Source organism: Parambassis ranga, chromosome 20, assembly GCF_900634625.1.
Source record: "Parambassis ranga chromosome 20, fParRan2.1, whole genome shotgun sequence".
Classification (NCBI taxonomy): domain Eukaryota; kingdom Metazoa; phylum Chordata; class Actinopteri; family Ambassidae; genus Parambassis; species Parambassis ranga.
Genome location: NC_041040.1, coordinates 17,817,655 through 17,839,777, shown reverse-complemented (window position 1 = coordinate 17,839,777; position 22,123 = coordinate 17,817,655). Strand labels below are relative to the sequence as shown.

Below are 22,123 nucleotides of genomic sequence, written 5' to 3'. Positions count from 1 at the left end.
CCAGTAATGAGAAAACTCAAGTTCAAGTCTTCCATCAGCAACCGCGCTTTTGGGATTGCAGAGATTCTTGTTTGAGTGCACGTATGTTTGTGCATGTGTGCGTGCACTCACGTGTGTATGAGAATCAAATAGACAACTAGTTAACCAGCGAGCTAGCTAGCGAACCAGACAGATAAACAGATAGATAGCTTGATAGATAGGGAGACAGACGGTCAACTAGCTGGCTAGCTAACTAACTAGACAAACAGCTGTCTGGCTAGCTAGCTAGATAGACAGAAAGAAATGGAATTGAAAAAAGAGAGAGAGACTGCCATGGCTTGGTCTAGGTCTCTCTGTCAGGACTCTTTCCTATGTACATCTCTGCCAACTTTTTGAAATGTGGTCCCCAGTTGCTGAGGTAATCATAATCCTGGTCCCCCTCAGTGGCAGCAGACTCCAGTGAACTGAGGGATTCCGCCAGTGACCCACTGCCCTCATAAGCATACGTGGCCAGAGAGTCATAGGGTGGTGCTGTTGGATCAGAATCATTCTCCTGAAGCCTCCCGTTAATGAAGTCTCTGACGTCCGTGTTATCCTTTATAGGTGATGTCCTCCGAAAGGGAAACAGCATTTCGGGTATGATGTCCCTGCGTAGCTTGTTAGCATCCATCACCTCTGGGTTGCGCAGCGTGCCAATATCAAAGGCCTGAGTGTCCTCCTCTCCGCCCCCTTCATCGTTGTAGCTGACAACGTTGTCTCTGACATCCTCTTTGGAGATGATCAGAGGCTCCTTCTTCCTCTGTCTCCTCAGGGCAGCAAACAGCACAACGATCACTACACAGAAACAGTGGGAAAATGCAGAGAGAGAGAAAGCAGCAGCATAAGATGTGTGCCTCTTAACATGTGTCATGCATTAAAGAGCACAGGGGAGCAAAGGCACGAAGGGGAGACACATTTGCTACCAGTGACAAATCCCCAACACTGCCTCAGGCGTTCACCTCCTTTTTTATTAAAGATTCAGAGAAAAAAGCGTTTTCTTTCTTTTCTACTTGAATGGCACATTCACTGTGTAATATGCACGCTGGTTAGAGGATCCTTTTTGATATTCAACATCTCATCTCCTTCAGTAGTAAAAGACAATCAAGGGATTGCAGAGTGAGCATGTTTTCAGAGTGGCACTATGAGGTTGCAGTTTTTTTTGTTATTAAACCTACAATTCTTCAGAAACCATCTATTATTTAGAACACACGCAACTCCTCTCCACCACCTCTCCCTACTTTCCCCTTTTTTGTCTTCGCAGCAGGTTCAGTAGTTGCCTACTTGCCTCCCACCTGGGCGTTAATTACAACGCCTTCAACGCGGCCTGTGTAGAGGCGGGGTTGGCCGTTTTTTAAGGTTCTTCGCGGACATTTGTGACTGACCAGTGCCATGTTTTTAGACACTCACAGAGGGGCTGCAACAGGGAAGAATAGATATGGCGAGTGGTTCCAGCTCAGCGCCTGCCCAACCGGAGTCAAGCAGAGGTGAATGAGACAGTCTGTCAGGGGGTTTCAAGCGCGAAAAGCGTCAGATAATGAGCAGATGTCATGATATTTAGCCCAAGAGGAGAGCATGGAGTTTAACCTTCAGCACACTTGATATGTGAAAGGAGTTCTGCCCACCAGCAGAAAGAATCTGAAAAGTAGATTTAAAGTAAGCAGATGGAAGAAAACTAGATATGACTGAACTGCTTCATCAGTAAAGTCACTCAAGTTTTTTTTTAATTGGATTGCCCTCTGCAAAGATTTCTGCATTCACAGTATTCATTGAGCCATAAATGCTCCTGTCAAGCATGATGCTTGGCTGAACAAGGTAAGGTTCAGTAACAGTTGAAACTTATTACTTATTGATGCGCCCTTGACCACAAGCCCCAAACATTCTGCTTTTTTACTAGATAAAACGATAGGCACTGTTGATGTTTTACCCTGTACGCTGTTACATACTGCATCAAGATCAGGAAGACAGTTGAAGTGGTGCTTCAGCGTGTGGCGGAGATAATATATAAGTTTGATTATGTACCGAGGATTGCTTGTAACATGTTCTTGATTGGACCAGGCTTAATTACAAATGACCTCTCCTATAAAAACCTGTGTACACTGGTGCCATTTAAAGATTTCTGCGGTGTCCTTGATGCAGCATCAGTTTGTTCCAGTTCATAAATTTTCTGCAGTTTTATATACCGATCGTCTTATTGTACTGTATGTACAAAACAGCTGTGTCTCAGTTCAGGGTTTGTATCTAATTGTGAAATGGTAAAGGTAGTCCATAATGAAGGGTACAACAAGTGGTTTCTTCACAACCCATGCACAATGTGCCAGAATAGGCCTGATCCATATTCCAATTAGAGCCCCCTTGCTGTGCTAACCACTGCATCGCCCTGTCACCATGCATGTTTTAATGATTGCTTTTATATGTTGAGATTCTAAGCCTTTGTCAGCCACCGTGGGTAATACTGCCATCTTTTCAGCAAAATTTGTATTGGCTGCACTGAGTCATTTAGGTGATGTATTTGTTATAGACTTTGTGATAGCAGATATATTCACTGATTAATTAACTTCCCTCCATGTGAGCAATCAGCAAGAGCACTTGAGCAAACAAGTCACTCCGGTTCACGTAATTGACTTTTGTACTTGTAATTGACTTGTGAATGAGCTGCAGCATGCAGCACAATGTAAAACTAAGTTCTTGTGTTCCTCTGGTACCCTTATGAAAGCTATAAAGTAAGGTCTAAAATGCTGGAAGAACAGCTGAGGTCTCAGCAAAACCATGGTAACCATGGTGATGAAGGTCGATGAGGAGTGGATGGATAAACTAAAACACGTACACCTGGAAGCTGGTGCTTTATGTGACTTCAAGGTCAGGTAAATCTCTGTTTGGAAAATTCAATCCCACAGGAAGTGGCTCCGTTGATTCAAAAGAACTGACCTCTCACAATGTACCATCCCTGAACAATAATTCTATAGTCAAAGCTTAGCAGATAAACCTACTCGTCCGAGTAGAGTGCGATATAAAGTTTTATGTGCTTCATTGTGTGGCATTTACAGAGAACAAGAATTTCTGTTGAAATTCTGATATTTAAAAAATATATGATTATATTCAAAAACCACCTCATGTTTCATATTTTTCCAAAAATATAGCATTTGCAATGACAAGATACATAAAAGAATATGTAAATATGCAAATCCATTTGCATTTTTAACAGCTAAATAATCGCCTGTCAATGAAAGTTACACTGGTGTTTGTTTGCCACAGCAGGCTAGCAAGGTTCCACAAGGCCAACAAAAGGATAAAAATATATAATTACCACGAGTTCACACTTATGAATAACAAATGTGTGTGTCTCATTTGCAGCTTGTCAGTTAAAGATATTTGTTGAGCGCCATTTTTCCAAAGCACATGGCAACTGTTCATGCGACTTCCTGCTTGGTAGCCATATACAAGAAGAGAAAAAAAGGCAACACCAGTCCTGGTGTGCTCAGTCATTCAGCAAAGACACATAACCAGGGGTGTGATATGCTAGGACAACAAAAGGTATTTTCTGTGTAAATGTTACCAACCACATAAAAGTGACTCTCGGCTGCTTTCATTTTGCCAAAGTAACTCTCATAGTGTAAAAGGATATGGGGCCCTTATCTGAAGCATGTGGAGCTGCCATGTTTTTCTCCAATACCTACACCTGTTTGTTTCTGATTTGATCTTATTTACATTTTTTTATCTTTAAATAGTTACATAAAAAATATTAATGTTTTTATAATATATGTCTTTAAAACTGTGTCATACTGCACTTAAGGCATGAGTGTTGTCATTGGTTTGCCGAAGACAAGCAACAAGGTTTAAATATGCATGGGTGCACACCCATTGCACATGTACATGCTCGTACATCAGGGTACTTACTGAGGAGAATGATGACACAGAGCAGTATGGCCACCAGAGCTCCAGTTGTGAGACCATCTGAGAAGGGCAGGACCTCAGGGCTACATGACTGCATGTTTCCATGGCTGTCACAGGCGCACACACGCACAATCAGTGTGCTGGTGCTGCTCTGAATGGGGTAGTCATTGTCGGATATCACTACAGGCAGGAAGTACATGCTCATCTCGCGCCGGCTGAAACCCCCCCTCTTCGTCAGAATGTTGGCAGTGTTATCTGCAGAAAGATTGGGGGATAAAAGCTGATCAGTGATGACATGTTAGGTAGACAATCTTGCACGAAAACATTTGTAGTCATTATTTCCTGGTGTGTGTGTCCAAGGTATGCTTTACAAGGTCGTTCAGAGTTATTTGGTAATCCCAAAGAAGTCTTCATGTTGTAGATATAATTGCAAATCTAATTAAATTCCACGGTCTTTTTGTTAAAATCTAACTTTTTGGCCTGTGCTTCATTCTTTACTTTCTCTAAACTACTGTATTTCTAGTTTGAAAAAGCAACGTGGACATTTACCACATTATGTTTGACAGTGAATCATAACATTTGCTAACACAATACAGTCCAATGTAGGAAGACCTTGTGAAGGTTAATGTTCACAGTAGCTTTACCTTGCAGGAAGATACACAATTTTAAGCTTTAGAAAAAACAACATCATGACACACAATCCAAATCTAAAGTTTACTGAATATAGATACATCATACCTTCTCTGTCATCAATGGTGAAATTTGGGTTGTTGGCACTTATGCTGAAGACAAACTTGTGTCCAACAAGGGGTTCATCTGTGTCAACGGCACTTATCGTCTGAATCAGCTACAAAAATGAGAACGGAACAATGCATTAGAAAACAACTGTGATTCATGTCCTACCGCTCAGTGAGCACGATAAAATTCAAGCACCTGTCCCGCTTTGACGTTCTCACAGACGAACGTGTCATAGGACATAGCGAACTCAGGTGCATTGTCATTGACATCCAGCACCTTGATGAACACAGGAACTCTGGTTGTCTGTCGTGGATTATCTGCAACAGGCACGTTTATGATTAAATATGTATTCTCATGTTAAATAAGAAATATACAAAGTGTAAAGAAAAATAAATTACTTATTTCAGTGGCCACCACTGAGATGTTGTGCCATTTGGACATTTCTCTGTCCAGTGTTTTCAGTGTTGTGATTGTTCCATTCACAGAGTCAATGTTGAACAGCCTCTCCAGATCGGTGTGTCGATCAATGGAATATCTGCAGGAGCACAACATGAGTTAGTATTGATCGCAATATATTCATATAGTTTCTTACAGAATCATGTGTGTCATCTGGATGTAAAATGAACATATATTTACTTCTTTAATAAAAAAAAGAACAGAACAAGTGTTGTTCACAGTGCATTACTCCAAAAGAAAATGTACTCCATGCATTCTGTTGTCAAAAGATGATGCATCTTTCCTTGAGCCAGCTCATTTGTCATAGTCACCTTTCATTTCCAACTGAAATTTGAATATGCAACACAATACGCCATGCGGTATGGGCCAAGAGCGCCGTATCTCTGTGTCAGAGACGGGCAGGCGCCATATGTGTGGAACGGCGGCTGTTGTGTGAATCGATACAGCAAATTAGGCTCTTTCACTTTGACTTTGTGCAGTGGCCACAGAGGGCTTACATAATTCTGGGAAATAAACAGTGTCTGTATTCACTTCACAGGGCCGCCGTCCTCTTCCGTTGGGAAATCACCAGGAGGGACCCGTGAATAATATTCGTTTCTTCCCTCCTCACATCCCCCCCTCTTTTCCTCCACACTGACACATGGCTAGGCTGATGGATTAGATTGAGCCAAGTGGGCATCATCCTCACTCTATAAAACCAATAAGAGGAGCCTTTGTATTTCTACCATGTGTAGCTTGTTTTATATTGATTTTATACTAGTTTAATTAAAGCTGGTAGAATGAATTTAAACAATCAAATTACTACAATGAACCCATGAACTTTTTGCTTAACAGGACACTCATTGATTTCACTAAATAGTCATCACTTGGCAAAATTCACACCCTAAACATCTGGGGTATCATACTTGACCGCCTTGTTGTCGGCATCAGGGTCCCTGGCCGACACCACGCCGACGAAGCTGCCAGCAGCCGTGTCCTCGTGCACCTCGATGATGTAAGGGTTCCTAGTGAAGACAGGGGGCTCATCCACATCCTCTACTGTTACCTTGACCGTGGCGTAGTCTTTGAATTGCAAACCGTGGATGAATCTTGCATCTAAGTAGGTGTTTCTCACCTCCACTCTGAACTCGTAGTCCCGCTTACTTTCGTAATCCAGCGCCTGGAGATGAAAGAGCATCAGGCATCAAGCTGTTAAGACTTTTCCATTAAAATAATAATAATAAAAAAAAGCAGTCCGCCTCCAGGATTTTCATAGACAATTCATGGCATTTCATTTGTCCGCCCTTATCTTATTCATACTCTAAATTCTAAGTTACAAATCCAAGTGAGGAATACTGATCTGGAAGATCTTAGGGGAAAACTAAAAAGAGTTTCGAGCAAAAGACTCTTTTATATTATTCATTTTACAGGCTTAGGGTATCTGATTTTTTACACCACAGCTCAAAAATACATTCTGTCATATCTCTCTTACATGAAGAAACATTATCAGGGGGCCGTTTTAATCTAAAACTTCTTTCTGCCTTTCATCCAATGAAACGTTCTTAGAGATTGTATACCTAAAATTAGAATGTATTATAACATACCTTAACTTTCGACAACCTTAACCAGTTCAGTTCTGAAAACCTGACTATTCAAAACATGATTGGACAGCACGTATGATAGCAAGTTTTTAAATATCAACACCATAAAGGAAACTATAGAGCTTCATGTCTTTCATCCATCAAAAACAAATATTGCAGGTATTAACAGAAATGTTGATGAGATATTTGTCTCATGACAGCAAGGGTGATAATTACAGTTGTTGCCAAACATGACACTTATCATGAGGTGTTTTGTCTGATTGCACAACCCATCAGCTGTCACAGAATGGTTACATGACTGCTAACAGTATCAGATTATGCTAGGGTTGTGCATAAGGAACTCGAGGTACCTTTTTAATTATGATGACTCCCTCTTGCGTGGTTTGGTCTGTGATGATATTAAATATGTCATGACCACCAACGATGCTGTACTCCATCTCGGCATTGCGCCCCACGTCCGGGTCATCCGCCTTAATACGGCCAATGGAGCCTCCAACCTCCGTAGACTCCACAGTAGTCACTCGGAAGGAATCTGCACATGACAGCATGAGGCGGGTTCAGTAAACGAGAGGCTTGGCAGTGTGTTTGTGGTAAAGATTTGTCTTTAAGAAAAATTCACTTGTGTTTAAAAGTCTGTTACGGATCAATACAGTACACAGAGAAATGGTCTCTTACGGTTAGCAAAGCGTGGCGGACTGTCGTTTACATCTGACAGGGTGATGCTGACTGTAGTTGTTCCTGTAAGCCCACCCATCTGTCCGGCCATGTCTTTAGCCTGGATCACAACCTGGTAGTTCTCTTTGACCTCTCTGTCCATGCCGGGCAGGGCTGTCTTTATAGTGCCTGTGAAAAAACAAGATAAAATTGCATTGTTTCCACTACTCCTGCTGGTTTAAAGGACATTTTAAAGATTCATTTTGTTGAATGTATCTGTTTTAAAAATGTGAGATCAATTTTATCTCTTTAGCCAAGCCATGTCTTCTAGAAAATTATATTTATATGCCTCTAATTTGGTGTTAAAGAGAAATCAAATTGCTGCTGCTCAGTTGTGTTCCCTGTTACTACATTTATGTACTACAAGCATGCCAAAGGACATAGGTGGGTGTTAAAAGAGTCTGAATCTTGTGTTTGGTCTGCTTTCAAGATTTGTTATTGTGCAGTTGTGGTTTTGGTTAATTGTTGGTAAATTGCACGATGTCTCATGGCTCAAAGCCTAAGTCTTTGTGTCTCAGTACGTGATTGGTGCAGAATATTGAGGCAGAAACCTTTTAAGTTTAAGTGCTTATCAAGCTAGGCAGCATTGGTCACAAGTGGCAAACTCTGGGATTGTAAAATGAAGCCCATGTGTGGAAAATTGCAGTTCACCCGAGTCTCTATTGAGAAGTGACAAATGTACAGGGGCTGCTTCCTGCTTCTGCAACTGCCCATCTGACTGTGACACTGCCAACCTGGTGGTCAGAGCCTCCTACAGAGACTCCAAAAACTGACCAAACCCAAGCATTTTGATGCCTAAACCTAAACATACAGTGATGGGAAATTTGTAGAGAAAAAAGAGAAAAGGTAACACGACACTCTCTAAGGTAAAAGTATTTTCATCCACCCTTGCTCCCTTGTTTGTGGTCTTTGACAGACTTTATTGGTGGTGTCTGTAATACCTCACCTAAATTACCATATTATGTAGTTTTTGAGAGTCATTTAAAGGTTTGTCTTCAAAAGCTTTTTGTGAATCAGACAATGAACAGTTCATTAGTATGTAGCTTGTTGTTCTTACTTTCCTTGCTGAAACGCTGAAGGGTGCATTTTTTCATTAGCAGAAATGAGCAGTCTTACTCATGCATTCCTAAAGGAATCATCTTCAAAGCACAAAGAATGATATAAATCTATATTCTGCTTATTTACACCTTTTAGAGTTGTGCAGGAGATGTGTGTTGCATAGCATTAGACGCTGCGTCCAGGGCGTCCAGCTGAGACTGACTTACCATTTTCAGAATCCACAGAGAAGTAGGGTTGTCCCTGTAGGATGCTATATACAAGTTTGGCACTGTTCCCATATGTTTGATCATCAGCATCACTGGCAGTTACAGTGACAACAGATGTACCTGCAGAAAAAAAAAATAAAAAATATGCAATGTCAGTTTTAATTGACTCTCACACTGCGTAAAACTCCTCTCTTAAGACAAGATCAAGTAACACATTTTTGTCTAGTTTCCATTTTGGTGAAGGAAATTGCTTGCTTTGAAATCCTAACAGTAATATTTGGCAGTACAGTTGCTCATTCTGACATCTTTTAATACCAGCATTCATTTTTGTATTGCTAGCCAGCGATTAAACTCTAATTTTCATGTCAAACCTGTGACGGAAATTAAAAAAGCTGCAGTGCCAGGTAGCTGCTGCATGTGGCTAAACTGTGGTAAAAAAAAAGTGGTATGCAGAGTGTGGTTAGATCTCATGTGGCACCTGAGTGAAAATTAAAGCGTTGATTAAACCCCAGAGTTGGCTCCCTTTTAAATATCAGTGAGATGATACTGCTTCATTAAGACTTTAGGTGAAGATTTCTCTCACTTTAAGAGCTGTATCATTTCAACCAAGCTAAACCTGATATATCAGCAGTGCACCATATGTTTGAAGGTGTTGTTGTTGTCACTTTTCTACCCTTAGCTCATGCTATTCTACCAACGTTTTCCTGTTTTTCTCAAGCTGTCATACTGTTAAGCCTCTAAGCTCATAGACAGCATTTGTCCAGCTACCCACTTTAGAACCTTTATCTACTTATATGAAATGGTGTGTAAAATAACAGAGGTGTATGCCCTCGCACAGACACTGAGGTACTAAAACAAACAGAGCTTCCAGTTCCTCTCAGATAGCCTGTCATTGAGATCACTTCCATATTAAGTCCTGTGTAAGCCACCCATGCATTTCAATAACACCAAATTGCAAATACTGTCCTTGGCATTCAGGAGACCTCTGCCGTGTCCTGTTTGGGTCTGACTGTCTCCGTGCATACTAATGAACCCTTGAACATCTGTCCCACTTAGTCCCAGCACTGATAGTATAAAAGGGCTGCTGCTGATTTTTCATGGCTGGCTGGCTTGATTAACCAGTGTGTTCAGTATGAACATGTAAGTCAGTTTATTAGTCCGGAGATGAGCAGTGGTGACCCTGACCTGCCCTTTTCTTTTCTTTTTTTTTGTCTTTTTTCCCCTAGTAAGCATGAAGCTGTGGAATCTAAAAAAAAAAAAAAGAACACTGCATCATGAATTCCAAACAGACTATTGTTATTTGTCATATAGCCAATTGGGTTTTGATTTACCAATGATTGCTCCCTGTATTAATTTATAGTCGCATAATTGAGGATTGATTTCAAGTTGCATGGATTATTTTCACAAGCTTTGTTTATATTCATGCCAGCTGGTTTATTTGTATTAACTTGAATGGAATGAAGTGGAGCGCAATGAAGCAAATCCTTAATTGGAAAAGATTGTGACAATTTAAACTTTCAATATTTCTACTGCCTATTAAAATGGCAAATGGCATTTCTTATATGAATGTCAATGAGCCTGGCTGAACAAATAATAACAAACAAAAAAAACTGAAAATAACTTTGAAGACGTGAGAACAGCATCCGGCTGACTGATGAATGACACTGTCTGTTAACTGTATAATTACCTCAGTCTTTAAATAAATAAATAACGACTAATTTCCATATAGATTTGTGCGCCTGATTATTTTCCTAATTTGTTGTTTTAGGGTATGTGAATGTAAAACAGTTTCTCAAGCCCCAATGTGATACAATTATCAGGCCAATTTACAATAATATAAACAACAACAAAAAATGAAAAACACAGCCAAGAAGCTTAAAATAAACAGTTTTCTATTAGTGAAATCAAACCGAACTATAACTTACCGACTTCAGACATCTCGGGGACGCTGGCAAAGAAGATTTCCTTCACAAATTTGGGCGCGTTGTCGTTGATGTCGTGTATTTTTATGTTAAATTCGGTGTCAGGCTCCAGCTCCATGTTTGTGTTCCTGTCCAGAACCTTGGCGTGGAGCATGTACATAGATTTCTCTTCTCTGTCCAGCCTCTTGGTGGCGTGAATATCTCCAGATTTCTCGTCAATCAGGAACAGGGTGCCTGCCCCGTCTCCGGTCAAGACGTACTTCACGTTGCCGTCGCCTCTGTCCATGTTGGAGTGTAGCTGAAGAAAGAAAAAAATACAAGATTGTGCCAGAACTGTAGAAGTCTTGTTATGTCACATGGGGTTTTAATTAAGGGTTGTGCATAAACCGTCATGCATGTCAATCTGACAAGAACACACACAGCTTCAGCTTTCATTCATTTTGTGTAAACAACTGCAACTCTCCATGCCTATTTTTAGGTTATAATACACAGCAAATAAAATGTTATATTTATTAAGCTCTGGCATAAAAATGAAGCTAAATACTGCAGATTATTGTAATGGCCACTTGAGGCTGGCTCAAAAACTGAGTCAATCCCCATAAGATCCTCAACTTTGCAGCAGAAATAAACGTGTTTACAGCTTGGAACTGAAACTGATTTTAGCCTAACTCATTCCATCCTTATATGCAGTCCATAAGTAGAACAGTAATGTTCCATAAACACCTCTGAAAAGCCTTGGATCCCTAGTGCCAATTTACAATCTGTTTGCAGTGCTAATACAGCAGTATTAAAAGTATTTAGGAGTTATTGAGAGAACTGCGAGAAGAACTCCACATCTTATGCCCTGGTTGCCAATTTTATTTCTATCTTTGTGCTTCTCAATTAATTTACAGCTATCAAACAGCACTACAGAATTAAAGCTGTACTCCTTATTGTCCTCAAGCTCTTTCAGCTGTTTTTTCTCCCTGCATCTCTAAGCTGTGATAAAGATTTCTTCTTCACGCATGAACAGAGAGATTCTCCCAAATAACGAAATAAAGGTGTAAACCCACTGAGTAATCTGTTTCAATACAGAACAGCGCCTTGGCACCACAGTGTCAAAGTGTGACACACTCCCATTACTCCAGATCAAATTAGCTTTAGATTTTTCTTCCAGATTGCGTCTTTGAAAAATGAGAAAAAAACCTGACCTACAGCAACAATTGCTAAAATTAGTCACCTCTGACCTATCCATCACCTTGGAGCGTCTCTTAGTGTCACAGAGGAGTAATGGCAGCATACGGTGACAGACACTTGATTCAAGCTCATTACTGTACTGGATCTGTCAGCAGATATATTTAGAGCACTATCTCATGGGTTCACATTTTAAATGACAAGTAGTTAGGGACACAGAAAGTACGTCAGTAACTTATTAATATTAATGTCTTCATGCTGTGAGGAAAACTAATTATTTTTTTTCCCTCCCGCAGTTGGAAGAGTGATGTCAACAGTACAACTTTGGATGGAAATCAGAAATGTATTGCCAGAGTGGTAGCTATTCTCAGGCAGAATTAGAAAATGGGGACGCGTGTGAAAACAAGATGCTGTCAAGTTCAAATGAACAATATACAGTGTTTGGCACCACATTTGAAAATATTTTCATGCAGATGAACTCCATTATCCAAAGTCTATTAAAGAAAAAATATCAGTCTGCTTGAATTTCCACATATATTTGTGTTCTGGCAAGTCTGAATTGATTGTTTGCGAACGTGAACTGTAAGGCCAGCGAACCAAGGATTTAAGACGTGTTATGGATATGAAAGCTGCTCCTTCTATTGACTGTGTGAATGACGGGTTCATTTTTTTTGGCAAGCAGGAGAATGTTTGTACGGATTTTTTCTATTGAAATAAGCTCCCATATCTGGGATATGTGCAATTACTCCTCATGTATTTTCCAACAGTCACCTTTTCTCCACTTTGAAATTCATTGTTTACGTAGTGCTGCATCGCCTGTAGGAGACATTACATGCTCGCTATGCAGCACTGCGACACAAGAACACATTTCATTACTGATATTCAAAAAGTGTTCAAACACACCTCTCCTCTAACACACTAATAATTAGGTCAGCGCAAATTCAACCATTGCCCATTTTTTTTCTTTTTCTTCCCCCCCACAATCTTTTGATTATATTCTCCAAGAGTTTTTACGTGATTATTACCATATTTCTCTGACTTGCTTGTGGAAGCAAAAAACAACAACAAACAAAGCCATCAAAGGAGTCGATAGCTATGCAGCCATGGCGTCTACAAGATAATAGGAATTTTACAATCTTTGCAGAAGCCTATATTTTACATATTTCCCTTAGTCAAGATTGAAGCCTGCAAGCTCTTAAACCAACGCACTTGTGCCAGTTTATTGGCTGCCTCCATAACTTTGCCTGCCTAATAATATGGGTAAAAACATTTTCTCCCCACGGCCATATAGATTTCTGACTGAGTGGTATTCAAATAAGGAGGAATCTTGCACAAGTAAGCATGAAATAGCATGCCGTCTAAAAATAATAGTGCTCCTGTTCATTTATATTTGCAAGGCACGGTGCCAGGAATATGGAGGTTTAGGATGTACTGTGTACATTCAAGACATTCTGTTTAATGTACTTACTCTGTAAAGCAAACTGAAAGATTTTTATTGACATATGTCGAAGTGCATGTGGTGAAAAATGTTGTACAGCTTGAGAAAACAAGTGTCATTGATACTGTTGAGAAAGTGTGACACGCAAAAGTGTTTTCACCCAGTCCCCTAACAAAAATCAAATGTTAGCACTACCGCGCTATATTTGCAGAGATTTAGTGGCTCTCCTTTCAAGGCCTTGCAGCACAAACACAGCCTTTTCAAGGCCTTACAACAGAAGCACAGAAAGAGAGCCTTGATGAGTTAAATCGCCTTGCACAAACACTGAGGAATTGTCAGTAAAGCAGCGAAATCATTGGCAATTCTTGTCAGGTCTCTGGTAAGCATTGCTCGGTGCTGCAAAGAGGAGATAGGAAAATAGAGCGGAGAAAGGATACAGAATAATTACTCTTCCTCCTCTCTCCCTCTGTTTCTTAAGATGTAGGCAAATATTCTTTACTACAGGAGCACTGTACTGTAATGTACAATATGCAGGTTAAAGTTGCACCTTACAATATCTCCTGTTCGCTGCGTGCTTTTGCAAAATTCATTGTGTCAAGCACTGAACAAGGCCATGCAAAAAACCCCAAGGATACTTATTGTCACAATATTAACACAACAAAGTGAGCTACCTTGAATATTTAAATTCAGGGCAGCACATTTTGTTTACAAGGCACAAGACAATGCAGTGTACCAAGAGTTTAATAGGATTTAGTAGACTTCAAACGCTGCGCTCATATGCACCACAATCCAGAAGTTTGTGGGGTTGTATTGCTCAGCATTGCAAGTGTTCACACTTCACAGCCCCTGCTTAGGAAGTAGGGCACCACAGCTGCACACAGTGAGTGCTCACACTCATTAACATCCCCGTGAAAGTCAGTTAAAATTGGAGGGTTTTACACTTGCTTCTGTGCACTTGCACTGCATAGATTATATATATATATATATTTACAATCATAAAATGTACTTTTTTTTATTTACAGTGTTCATAATGAGCCAGGGTATGCGCTCAGAATCGCACATTTAATAATGAAGTTACTTGTCTTCATCATTCTGTGTGGTATCAGTCAGCACCATTCAGCATGGTAAGCCTCAAAGCAGCATGTCTTTTGAGCACCTCACTAAGCAGTAAGAGCTGCATGTGTTACATAGGGCAGACGCTGAGGTGCACCGCTTCCTTTTCAGCTAAGGAGCGTGCCATGAAAAGGAGTGAGACCGTTCTTTACATCATATTTGATTGCCATAATCAAGAAATCAACCTCAAGTGACAGTTTGTGAGTGTGTGTGGGTTGATTGGAGAGGTTTGATTGAATGTGAAATAAACAAGGTCTCCCACAGTTCTCTGCAAAGGCCATTAAGTGATCTTTATGTGGAAGACCGTCAGGGTTTGTTGGCTTTGTGCTGGCCATCCCTTTGGAGTCCCTTTGGATTTGCTTTTTCTTTCTTACCTTACTCTAATATAATTTAATTGGTCATAAATGGCCCGTAGTGCCCAAAAATGTTCTGTACCATTCTGTAATGATTAATTAAATAATCATTTCTGCTGTAAATATGTATTTTTAACATGGGTTGACTCACTTTTGGTGCCACCCTCAAGTGGCCACTTGAGGAACAGCATTTCCACCTTACACAACCCCAAAAAGTTGCCACCATTTTGACTTTGTAGCGCTTTGTGAGGGACCACCAAACTTAAGAAAATAGTCCTATGATAAAACACGATGTTTATCTATGCCACTAAGTGAAGTGTTGAAACTTGTGCACATGGTTCTGTCACCACCACACTATGAAAATGATGATGAAATTAGTGATCGCCACATTTTTTATTAATGGCAGCCCTGTTTCCTCCTCCTCTTCCTGCAATTTATTACAGCCTCATGTTTTTCTGACACTAATAGTGCATGATATCGGACGCAAAAAGAGTGGGAAACCGGTGAATGCGACCGCTGTCATGCCATTTGAAGTTTGTGTGCCAGAAAACATCAAAGTGCCAAGGAAAAAAAAGCCACATCTCACTAGTCGCCTGACATATCACTGGATGGCCCTGTTTATAGTTAGCATTTGCTTTGCTCCTTCATCACATAACACAGCAAGGTGAAATTTATTGGCCTTCCTGATTGATATGTTTTCATCCTCCCCCTTCTTTCTCTTTGCTTTTTTTTGCTCTTCCTTTCTCTTCACCATATCAGGATGATGGTTTCTGCAAAAAGAAGTTGTCATATCCCCCTACTCAACATCGCACAAGACACTTGTTTACTCCGGAGAATGAGGTGTGTGATGAAAGCCAGCTTCCTCAGAGAAAATTGGCTGTCGACAGTCACCTCATTTCCCTCCCTCGAGTTGATAACTGTAGCGTTCCCTCATCACACCTGTCTTTATAGTGCTAGCATGGGTTAGCTGACAGGAACTTCTCTGATCTGGGTGGGGAAGAGTAGTGCCATCCCCACAACTCTTTTTTTGTGACTCTTTGGGAAAAAGTGTAATTTCTTTATTTGGTCTCCAGGTCTTGTTACTGATTATTTGTACTTTCTATGTGTGTTATGCAGAACTATTGTTATGCTGTATTACATCTTTGCCCCTGAGGCATGGATTTCAGTTGGTAAGCAGTAGGTGTCACTGTCTGCTTATTTTACTTATGCTGGTGGTCATTTTAGATTATTACAGGCAGGGAATGCTGTTAATGTTCAATGCTAATATGGCCACACCTTGTTGTTTTGATATATTTTTAATAGGTTTTACCCATCAAATAGTCAGTGGAACACATAGTATGTTTTCAGTGAGCAAACAGTGTGATTAAAGGCACTGCTGAAGATGGGAAATGGGAGAGGGAGTTTGTTTGCACTTGTGTGTCTGCCTGATAGCTCCAGTTAACTGTGCCTGTAACAGCCAGATTCCTGGCAGCCCATTCATCTTCAGCCAATTACATCAAATGCTACTTCAACAAGCTAAACCTTTCTATAATTAGTCTGCAGACTGTGTTTGGACACGTTACCTTGCCGACATATTGATGGTCATTTCCTGTGTATTCCTCCAGCAGAAAGAATTGATTCCACATCCATCCACGTTTAGATCGCTGAAGAACCTTCCCATCACTCTCTGACATCCCAAACAGATTCCCAATATTCCTAGGCGTGAGAGGAAGGGCAGTACTGGGCCAGAGGATAGAGAGCATCAGGAGGAGTAAGACTTGATTGGTTATCATGGTATCCAATCAGCGGGTAATGTCCTGGATGACTTCTAAATTATGGCGATAAGCTTCTGAGAGGATGAACACTGGAAGGTAGTGTCATCAGAACAGACATTGTATTCCTTTCTGTGCTGTCCTGTAGATGCCTGGAAAAAGAGGAGACTGAAGTTAAAAAGCACATCATGTCCATCCGTTTAATTGTACTGCAAAAACAACAGCAGCTCGATGCACATTTACTGTATGCTGTGTGTTTCTTTAGGTTTGTTCTACACCAAGGCTCCAGCTGAAGGTTTTATATAATCAGCAGATACTGTACAGTAGGAATACCTTGTACAGTGCAGCACAAGACTCAAGGCTAAATTCAGCTGTAGCAAAAGTACAAAAAAAATCAAATCAAATAAGGAAAAACCATGTGAACATGTTTGTTTTAACACAACTAGAAACTTTTTCATCACATTCAATGATGGAATAGGACAAAGTGATTGCAGTCGAACTCATAAGACAAACTAGATGAATTAATAGGGTATAAAAGAAGGCATTCTGAGTGTGAACGTCTTACCAAAAAAATCAGCTAAGAGGTAACTCTAAATTAAAGGTAGGGTAGGAGATTTTGAAAACTCAGTGAGTCAGCCAGATTTCGAAAGTAAACACACGCCCCGTTCTCTCAGAGCTCACCATGTAATATTACTTATTATTAATATGGATGCACCCATTGAAAATGAGGTCATTCTGTTGGTATGTGAAGGTAGGGCAGGTATGATGGGAGGAGCTAAGCTACTTTCTGTCACTATAGCAAATACTGTATATTTATCCATCTATATATGTCAACTGCACTACATCACACATGCTAAAAAAGTAATGGAAACTCTCATTGTGTTAATTTGACTTATCCTATCTCCCTGTATTATTATAAAGGCCAGAGCTGCACTTGAGTAATTATAAGTTGCATTACTGATGATATGCAAACACCAATGATATGCTTCAAAGCACGTTAAGAGCAGCTTAATACAGGCGTCTGTGCTCTGGGAGCAGAGTCATCTCACACGAGCTGAAGACACTGCACCCCGGCACTCTGGTTTTATTTTTATGTTCTGCCTCACACCCGCACAGCTGCAGAGCAGCCACCACTAACATATGTAAAAATGGATTCTCTTGCTAAAGGGAGATATGTCTTTTTTCCATATCCTCCATCCAGTTCTTGGCCTGCTCTTCCTATATTTCACTTCATGTTTGCAGCCATTACTGATCTGTAATATCATAGATTTTGTTTTATTCCGTGTGAGTGAACATGTAGTGAATTTCCAAAAACTAGCCCCATGTGTCTGTCAAGCTTTGTGCCTTATGTGTGTTATTGGCAGCCTTCTTCCAATACTTCACTAATACTTCACTTCAGTGTCCCCACCAGGACCAGTACTGATAGGTAATTTGGTGCTTGCATGCATAATTTATGGTCCTTTGGAAGTTAATCCTAATAAATCTTTTCTCTCTTTCTGAAAGAAGCTATTTAGCAGGGTTCCTGTATAAAGGCTGTAGTAGCAGCATTCACCGTGTACCTCGGGGGGATGCTGAGTTGAAGGCACATGCGAGTTTAGCAGTTTCCTCTTGCTTTTGTTCGGAGCTCTCAAATAAGGACTGCAATGTCAGTGCAGTTATTCACAGGAACAAAAGCTCTGCTGCTACTGTCTGTGAACAAATTAGTATTATGGTTTCACTGATGGCAGTGAAGTGCCAAATACAAATGAATCTAATCCTTCAAATAGAAAATTCAAAACATTTAGCTAATGAGATCTGAATGTAAAACACGGCTCGTTCTGTTTACCCTTACTTTAACTCAATTGAATCTGATTAATCAGCAATTATTTTCAAATAAATCCTATGATCAGAATAATCTCTCAGCCGATCAAAGTGTCTTTTGATCAGGGCTTTAAAGGGCCTCAAAAGTAAAGCTGTGAGAACTGCATGCCTTGCTAGCAGCATTAGCATGAAAGTACCGACCCAAACCTTTCCAGAAGACTTTAACAACTGTGTACACAGATTTGTGTGCTAAAATAGATGAGATAAAAACATACATTTCTGACGAGTGCTACAATTTATTTGTTATTTTCCTGCTCGTATTGTGACATGAGTTTGACAAGTGCAATGCAAAAATCAGGAAATGCCGCCTTGCAATTAATCTAGTCTGATGCTTGTGATTGCATTTTCTAATTATCATTCCAGCCTGTCCTTGAGTCTTAATAGCATTCTGGATATTAATCTTTGATGTGGTGTGCCTATTAAGCATTAGACCAGTATTTTTTTTTTTTTTTTTTACAGAATTCTTCCAAACACTCCATTAAAAGGATGAGTGAGCGTGCTGAGTCCACGCCAGATCCTATAGACTCAGGCTGAATTATCTCAACTTACCCCCCCAGCCTATTAAATAGTGGAGTTTATTAGAAAAAGAGTTGTTTATGATTAGATTAAGTTGTAGGCAGCTTATGTGGATTGGCATTAAAAAAAAAAAAGCACGCAGATGTGAAAGGACAAATGTGTTAAATATGCTTTAAAGTGTTGTCTAGAGTTGTTATTCTTAATCTTGGCTAAGACACGTTCTGGCAACAGCTCTGCTGTGCTCCATTTCTGTAATCTACAAATTATACATTCTTGTTTTGCTGAATAAGAATATCTTTGATCAGATATAAACTAGCTGTTCATCAGGATATGCTTCCTAGAAAAGCACAGCTATACACATTAGTCAGTATGAAATCTTATGCATCCATATGCATTATGCATTGATTATTTCATTTTAAAAATGAAATCATCTATAAATCTGGTTGCTGTTACGTGCAAAATAAATTGATAATACTCCCTATACATGGGGGAATCTATCAACTGCCATTGTGTTGTCTGTTTTGCTGCAAATGCATGTGTCAGTTAAATATTAGATTACATTTTCCTATAAACATAAAGCATAAAATCAACTTTCTTAACCACAATATGTAGTTGTTTCTTCCTAATAAGATGCAAACACAATCTCCTAGAACTAGAAGAAATGAAGACATACACACTCATCTACATACATACACAGATGCAGCGTTACATAAGGCCGGGGACGACATAATTAAACAGCAACTATCCAAAACCTCCTACACAAATATCGACCCAGTTTGAAACTGCTGGCTTTCAAGCACCATTTACATTCTAGTCTTATGTTGTGTGATCAAAGGATTCAACAAGTGAATACACTGTATGAGAACTATAAATAAAGACACGCAGTAATTGGAATAGGAAGAAGAAAATAATAATAACATTAATCAGAGAGGTGGAGGTTACAAGGTCGTCAAATCCAGCGTCATGATTAGTTTGGTTGATCTTTTTTTTTCTACTTTAGTTTGTCCAGGGGCTGTTATTTACGATAAGGGGACGCGGTATTTCTGCAGCAACAAACGCTAACCTTTTATATGGTGAGGTGGGTGCTAGAAAAGCAGCGTGATTTGATTGGCAGTTTGAGTGGCTCCAGTGATTGCTTGCTGGTATTGACAGACCCAAGCACAGGCAGGGAGTATAAATCTAGAATGAGGGGCGTTGATGCACCAAGATGCGGCACCTGTGCGAGCCTCTCCACTTGGTGGAGCCCTAGACCTTCCCTTATAGTCGGCGGGCTTGGTCGGCTGCAGTCTTTGGCAAACCTCAGCAAGCTTTACTCATATTTTGAAATCCTCAAAGCAATTTTGTGATACAGTGCACACTTCCTTGTTGAAAAGCTACCTTCAAGGAGGTAGGGGGGGTGGTTTCTTGAAAAAGGGGGTATATTGACAGAAACATAAATCCACTCTACATGTATATTTTTGAAGTATATACTGTTTATGTAGTGATGCCTTTAGGATGGTGTGATAATAATGAAGTCTAGGAAGTACAACCAAACAACTAGAAGCAACACATTACATTCAAATTACTTTCATTATGGTGAAAAAGAAAAAGAACATTTCCTTCTTTTTACTGTTGGTTTTTTAAAGTAAATATTCATGTCTAATCCTTTGCAAATTCCTTTTCCTGTGTGTGTGGGAGAAGAGATTTCCACCTTTATTTATTTATTTATTTTCATTTTAACACTTCAAAGGTCACTTCATATCTGGCTATAATTCAGGGAGCGTGTTAGTGGCTAATTTGCACTAAACTATAATGGCGTTACATGAATGACCCGATGCCTGCTGCTAAACCCTAATATATCACTTTGGCCGACTGTAAATGCTTCTGTGTTTGTCAGGCATGAGAGGAAGGAGAGAGAGGGAGAGTCAGAGGCTGGATTAAGTTTGTGCTGTGGAGGATATGCACATGTACATCCACTGTAACACTGCCGGCTACGGTGCTCCAACACCTCGATAAAAAAAAAAAAATCTCCATGCGTTTTTCTTTTTTCTGAGATATTGATGGTACAGTGCCTCTCCATCAAATCTGCCCGTGGCACATCATAAGTATGATTCCTTCCCTCACTGCCTCCCAGCAGACAGACAGACACTCCTCACACAGCTCGGCTTAAACATTGGAACAGGTGCACATGCACAGATGCGCACACTTACATTTATATATGCTGCGTGTGTGCACTCTGACAGGTGCTGATAATAGCAGGATGCAGCACTTTATAATGAAGTTATTATTAGTCTGCCTTAAAGTTAGCACAGTGTGACAGGTGTCAGAAGCTGATTATTATACAAATTCAAGGGGCAGATGCTAAAACGACTAGCTGTTAAAAATATATATATATGTTCAGTTTAGGTTTTATTGTCAAAATTAAAAAAAAGACATGATTGTCTCTGAGTTTCTTTCATTTTCAAACACCCCTTGTGCATAAATAAATCATAAAGACAAATGCAAATCTGTGTTTGAATAAACACAAATCTAATCATTTTCCTAGTAGCTGCTAAAGTTGCCACACTTTTCTTTTTCCCCCTTAGAATATACACACTGCTGCATTAGTCTGACGTTGTCACAGAGCAAGGAGCAGATCATCCTCTCTGGAGTCTGGAGGCAGGCAAAATATAAAAATATCCCTAAACATTAATCAGAAAAAGCCCTTACCTTTGATTTTTTTTTTACAGCTTAGCATCCATCTGTGTCACTGAGTGCACGCTACTGTGTTCCTACTCCTTAGCAGTGCTAAGCGGCGGAGAATCTGACTCCTCACGGCAGTGCTTACATTCCAAGACTGACAACAGCACAGCTGGTGCGAATGTGTATGGGAGTGTGTGTGTGTGTATGAGAGAGAGCGAGCGAGCGAGTGAGAGAGAGAGAGAGAGAGTCTCCTGCTTGCTTTCCTCTCTCACTCCATGCTTCTCTCTTCCCTCCCTCGCTCCATTTCTCCTCCCTGCTCTCTGGCTTCTCTCCCCTCTCCTCCTCTACACTTTCTTTCTATCATCTCCTCTCTCTCTCTCTCTCTCTCTCTCTCCTTCCCTCCCTCTTTACTCCCCCCTCCCCATCTCTCCCCTCCTCTCTCTTTCTCTAGCAGTGCATCACTTCTGGCGGTGGATGTCACCGAGGCTGAAGCTGAGGCGACTCTGCCCCTGATTGGCTGCCATTCACAAGTTAGCGATAAAGAAAAGGGAGAGAGAGAAAGAGAGAGAGAGACGGGACGAAAAAAAAAAGCACAGGGAGGGGGAAAAAAGAGGGGAGGTGGGGAAGAGGAGAAAATAGTGCCCTTACATCCCAGTGAGCATCAGTTGACTGTG

General features: G+C 40.3%; 1 protein-coding gene across 1 annotated transcript; it reads right to left on the bottom strand.

Annotated features, from left to right (window-relative positions):
• Positions 1–322: 322 nt before the first annotated feature.
• Positions 323–21,594, bottom strand: LOC114452968 (cadherin-10-like). The gene is made up of 12 exons (XM_028432543.1): positions 21,477–21,594; positions 16,224–16,564; positions 10,588–10,882; positions 8,663–8,782; positions 7,359–7,526; positions 7,034–7,215; positions 6,009–6,262; positions 5,046–5,182; positions 4,843–4,964; positions 4,648–4,756; positions 3,913–4,164; positions 323–813 (listed from the first exon to the last, which is right to left on the bottom strand). Exons 2-12 carry the CDS (start codon positions 16,431–16,433, stop codon positions 323–325), a joined length of 2,340 nt encoding a protein of 779 aa, XP_028288344.1. The 5' UTR covers positions 16,434–16,564; positions 21,477–21,594.
• Positions 21,595–22,123: the final 529 nt, after the last annotated feature.

Bases quoted from the DNA above. Each gene is read 5' to 3' on its own strand.
- LOC114452968 (XM_028432543.1), bottom strand. From the start codon at position 16,433: ATGATAACCAATCAAGTCTTACTCCTCCTGATGCTCTCTATCCTCTGG. The intron at 7,527-8,662 runs GTAAGTCAGTCT...GTTTTTTCACAG, and splicing joins CTCTGTGGATTCTGAAAATG to GCACTATAAAGACAGCCCTG. The intron at 814-3,912 runs GTAAGTACCCTG...GTTTCTGTGTAG, and splicing joins CTGTGTCATCATTCTCCTCA to TGATCGTTGTGCTGTTTGCT.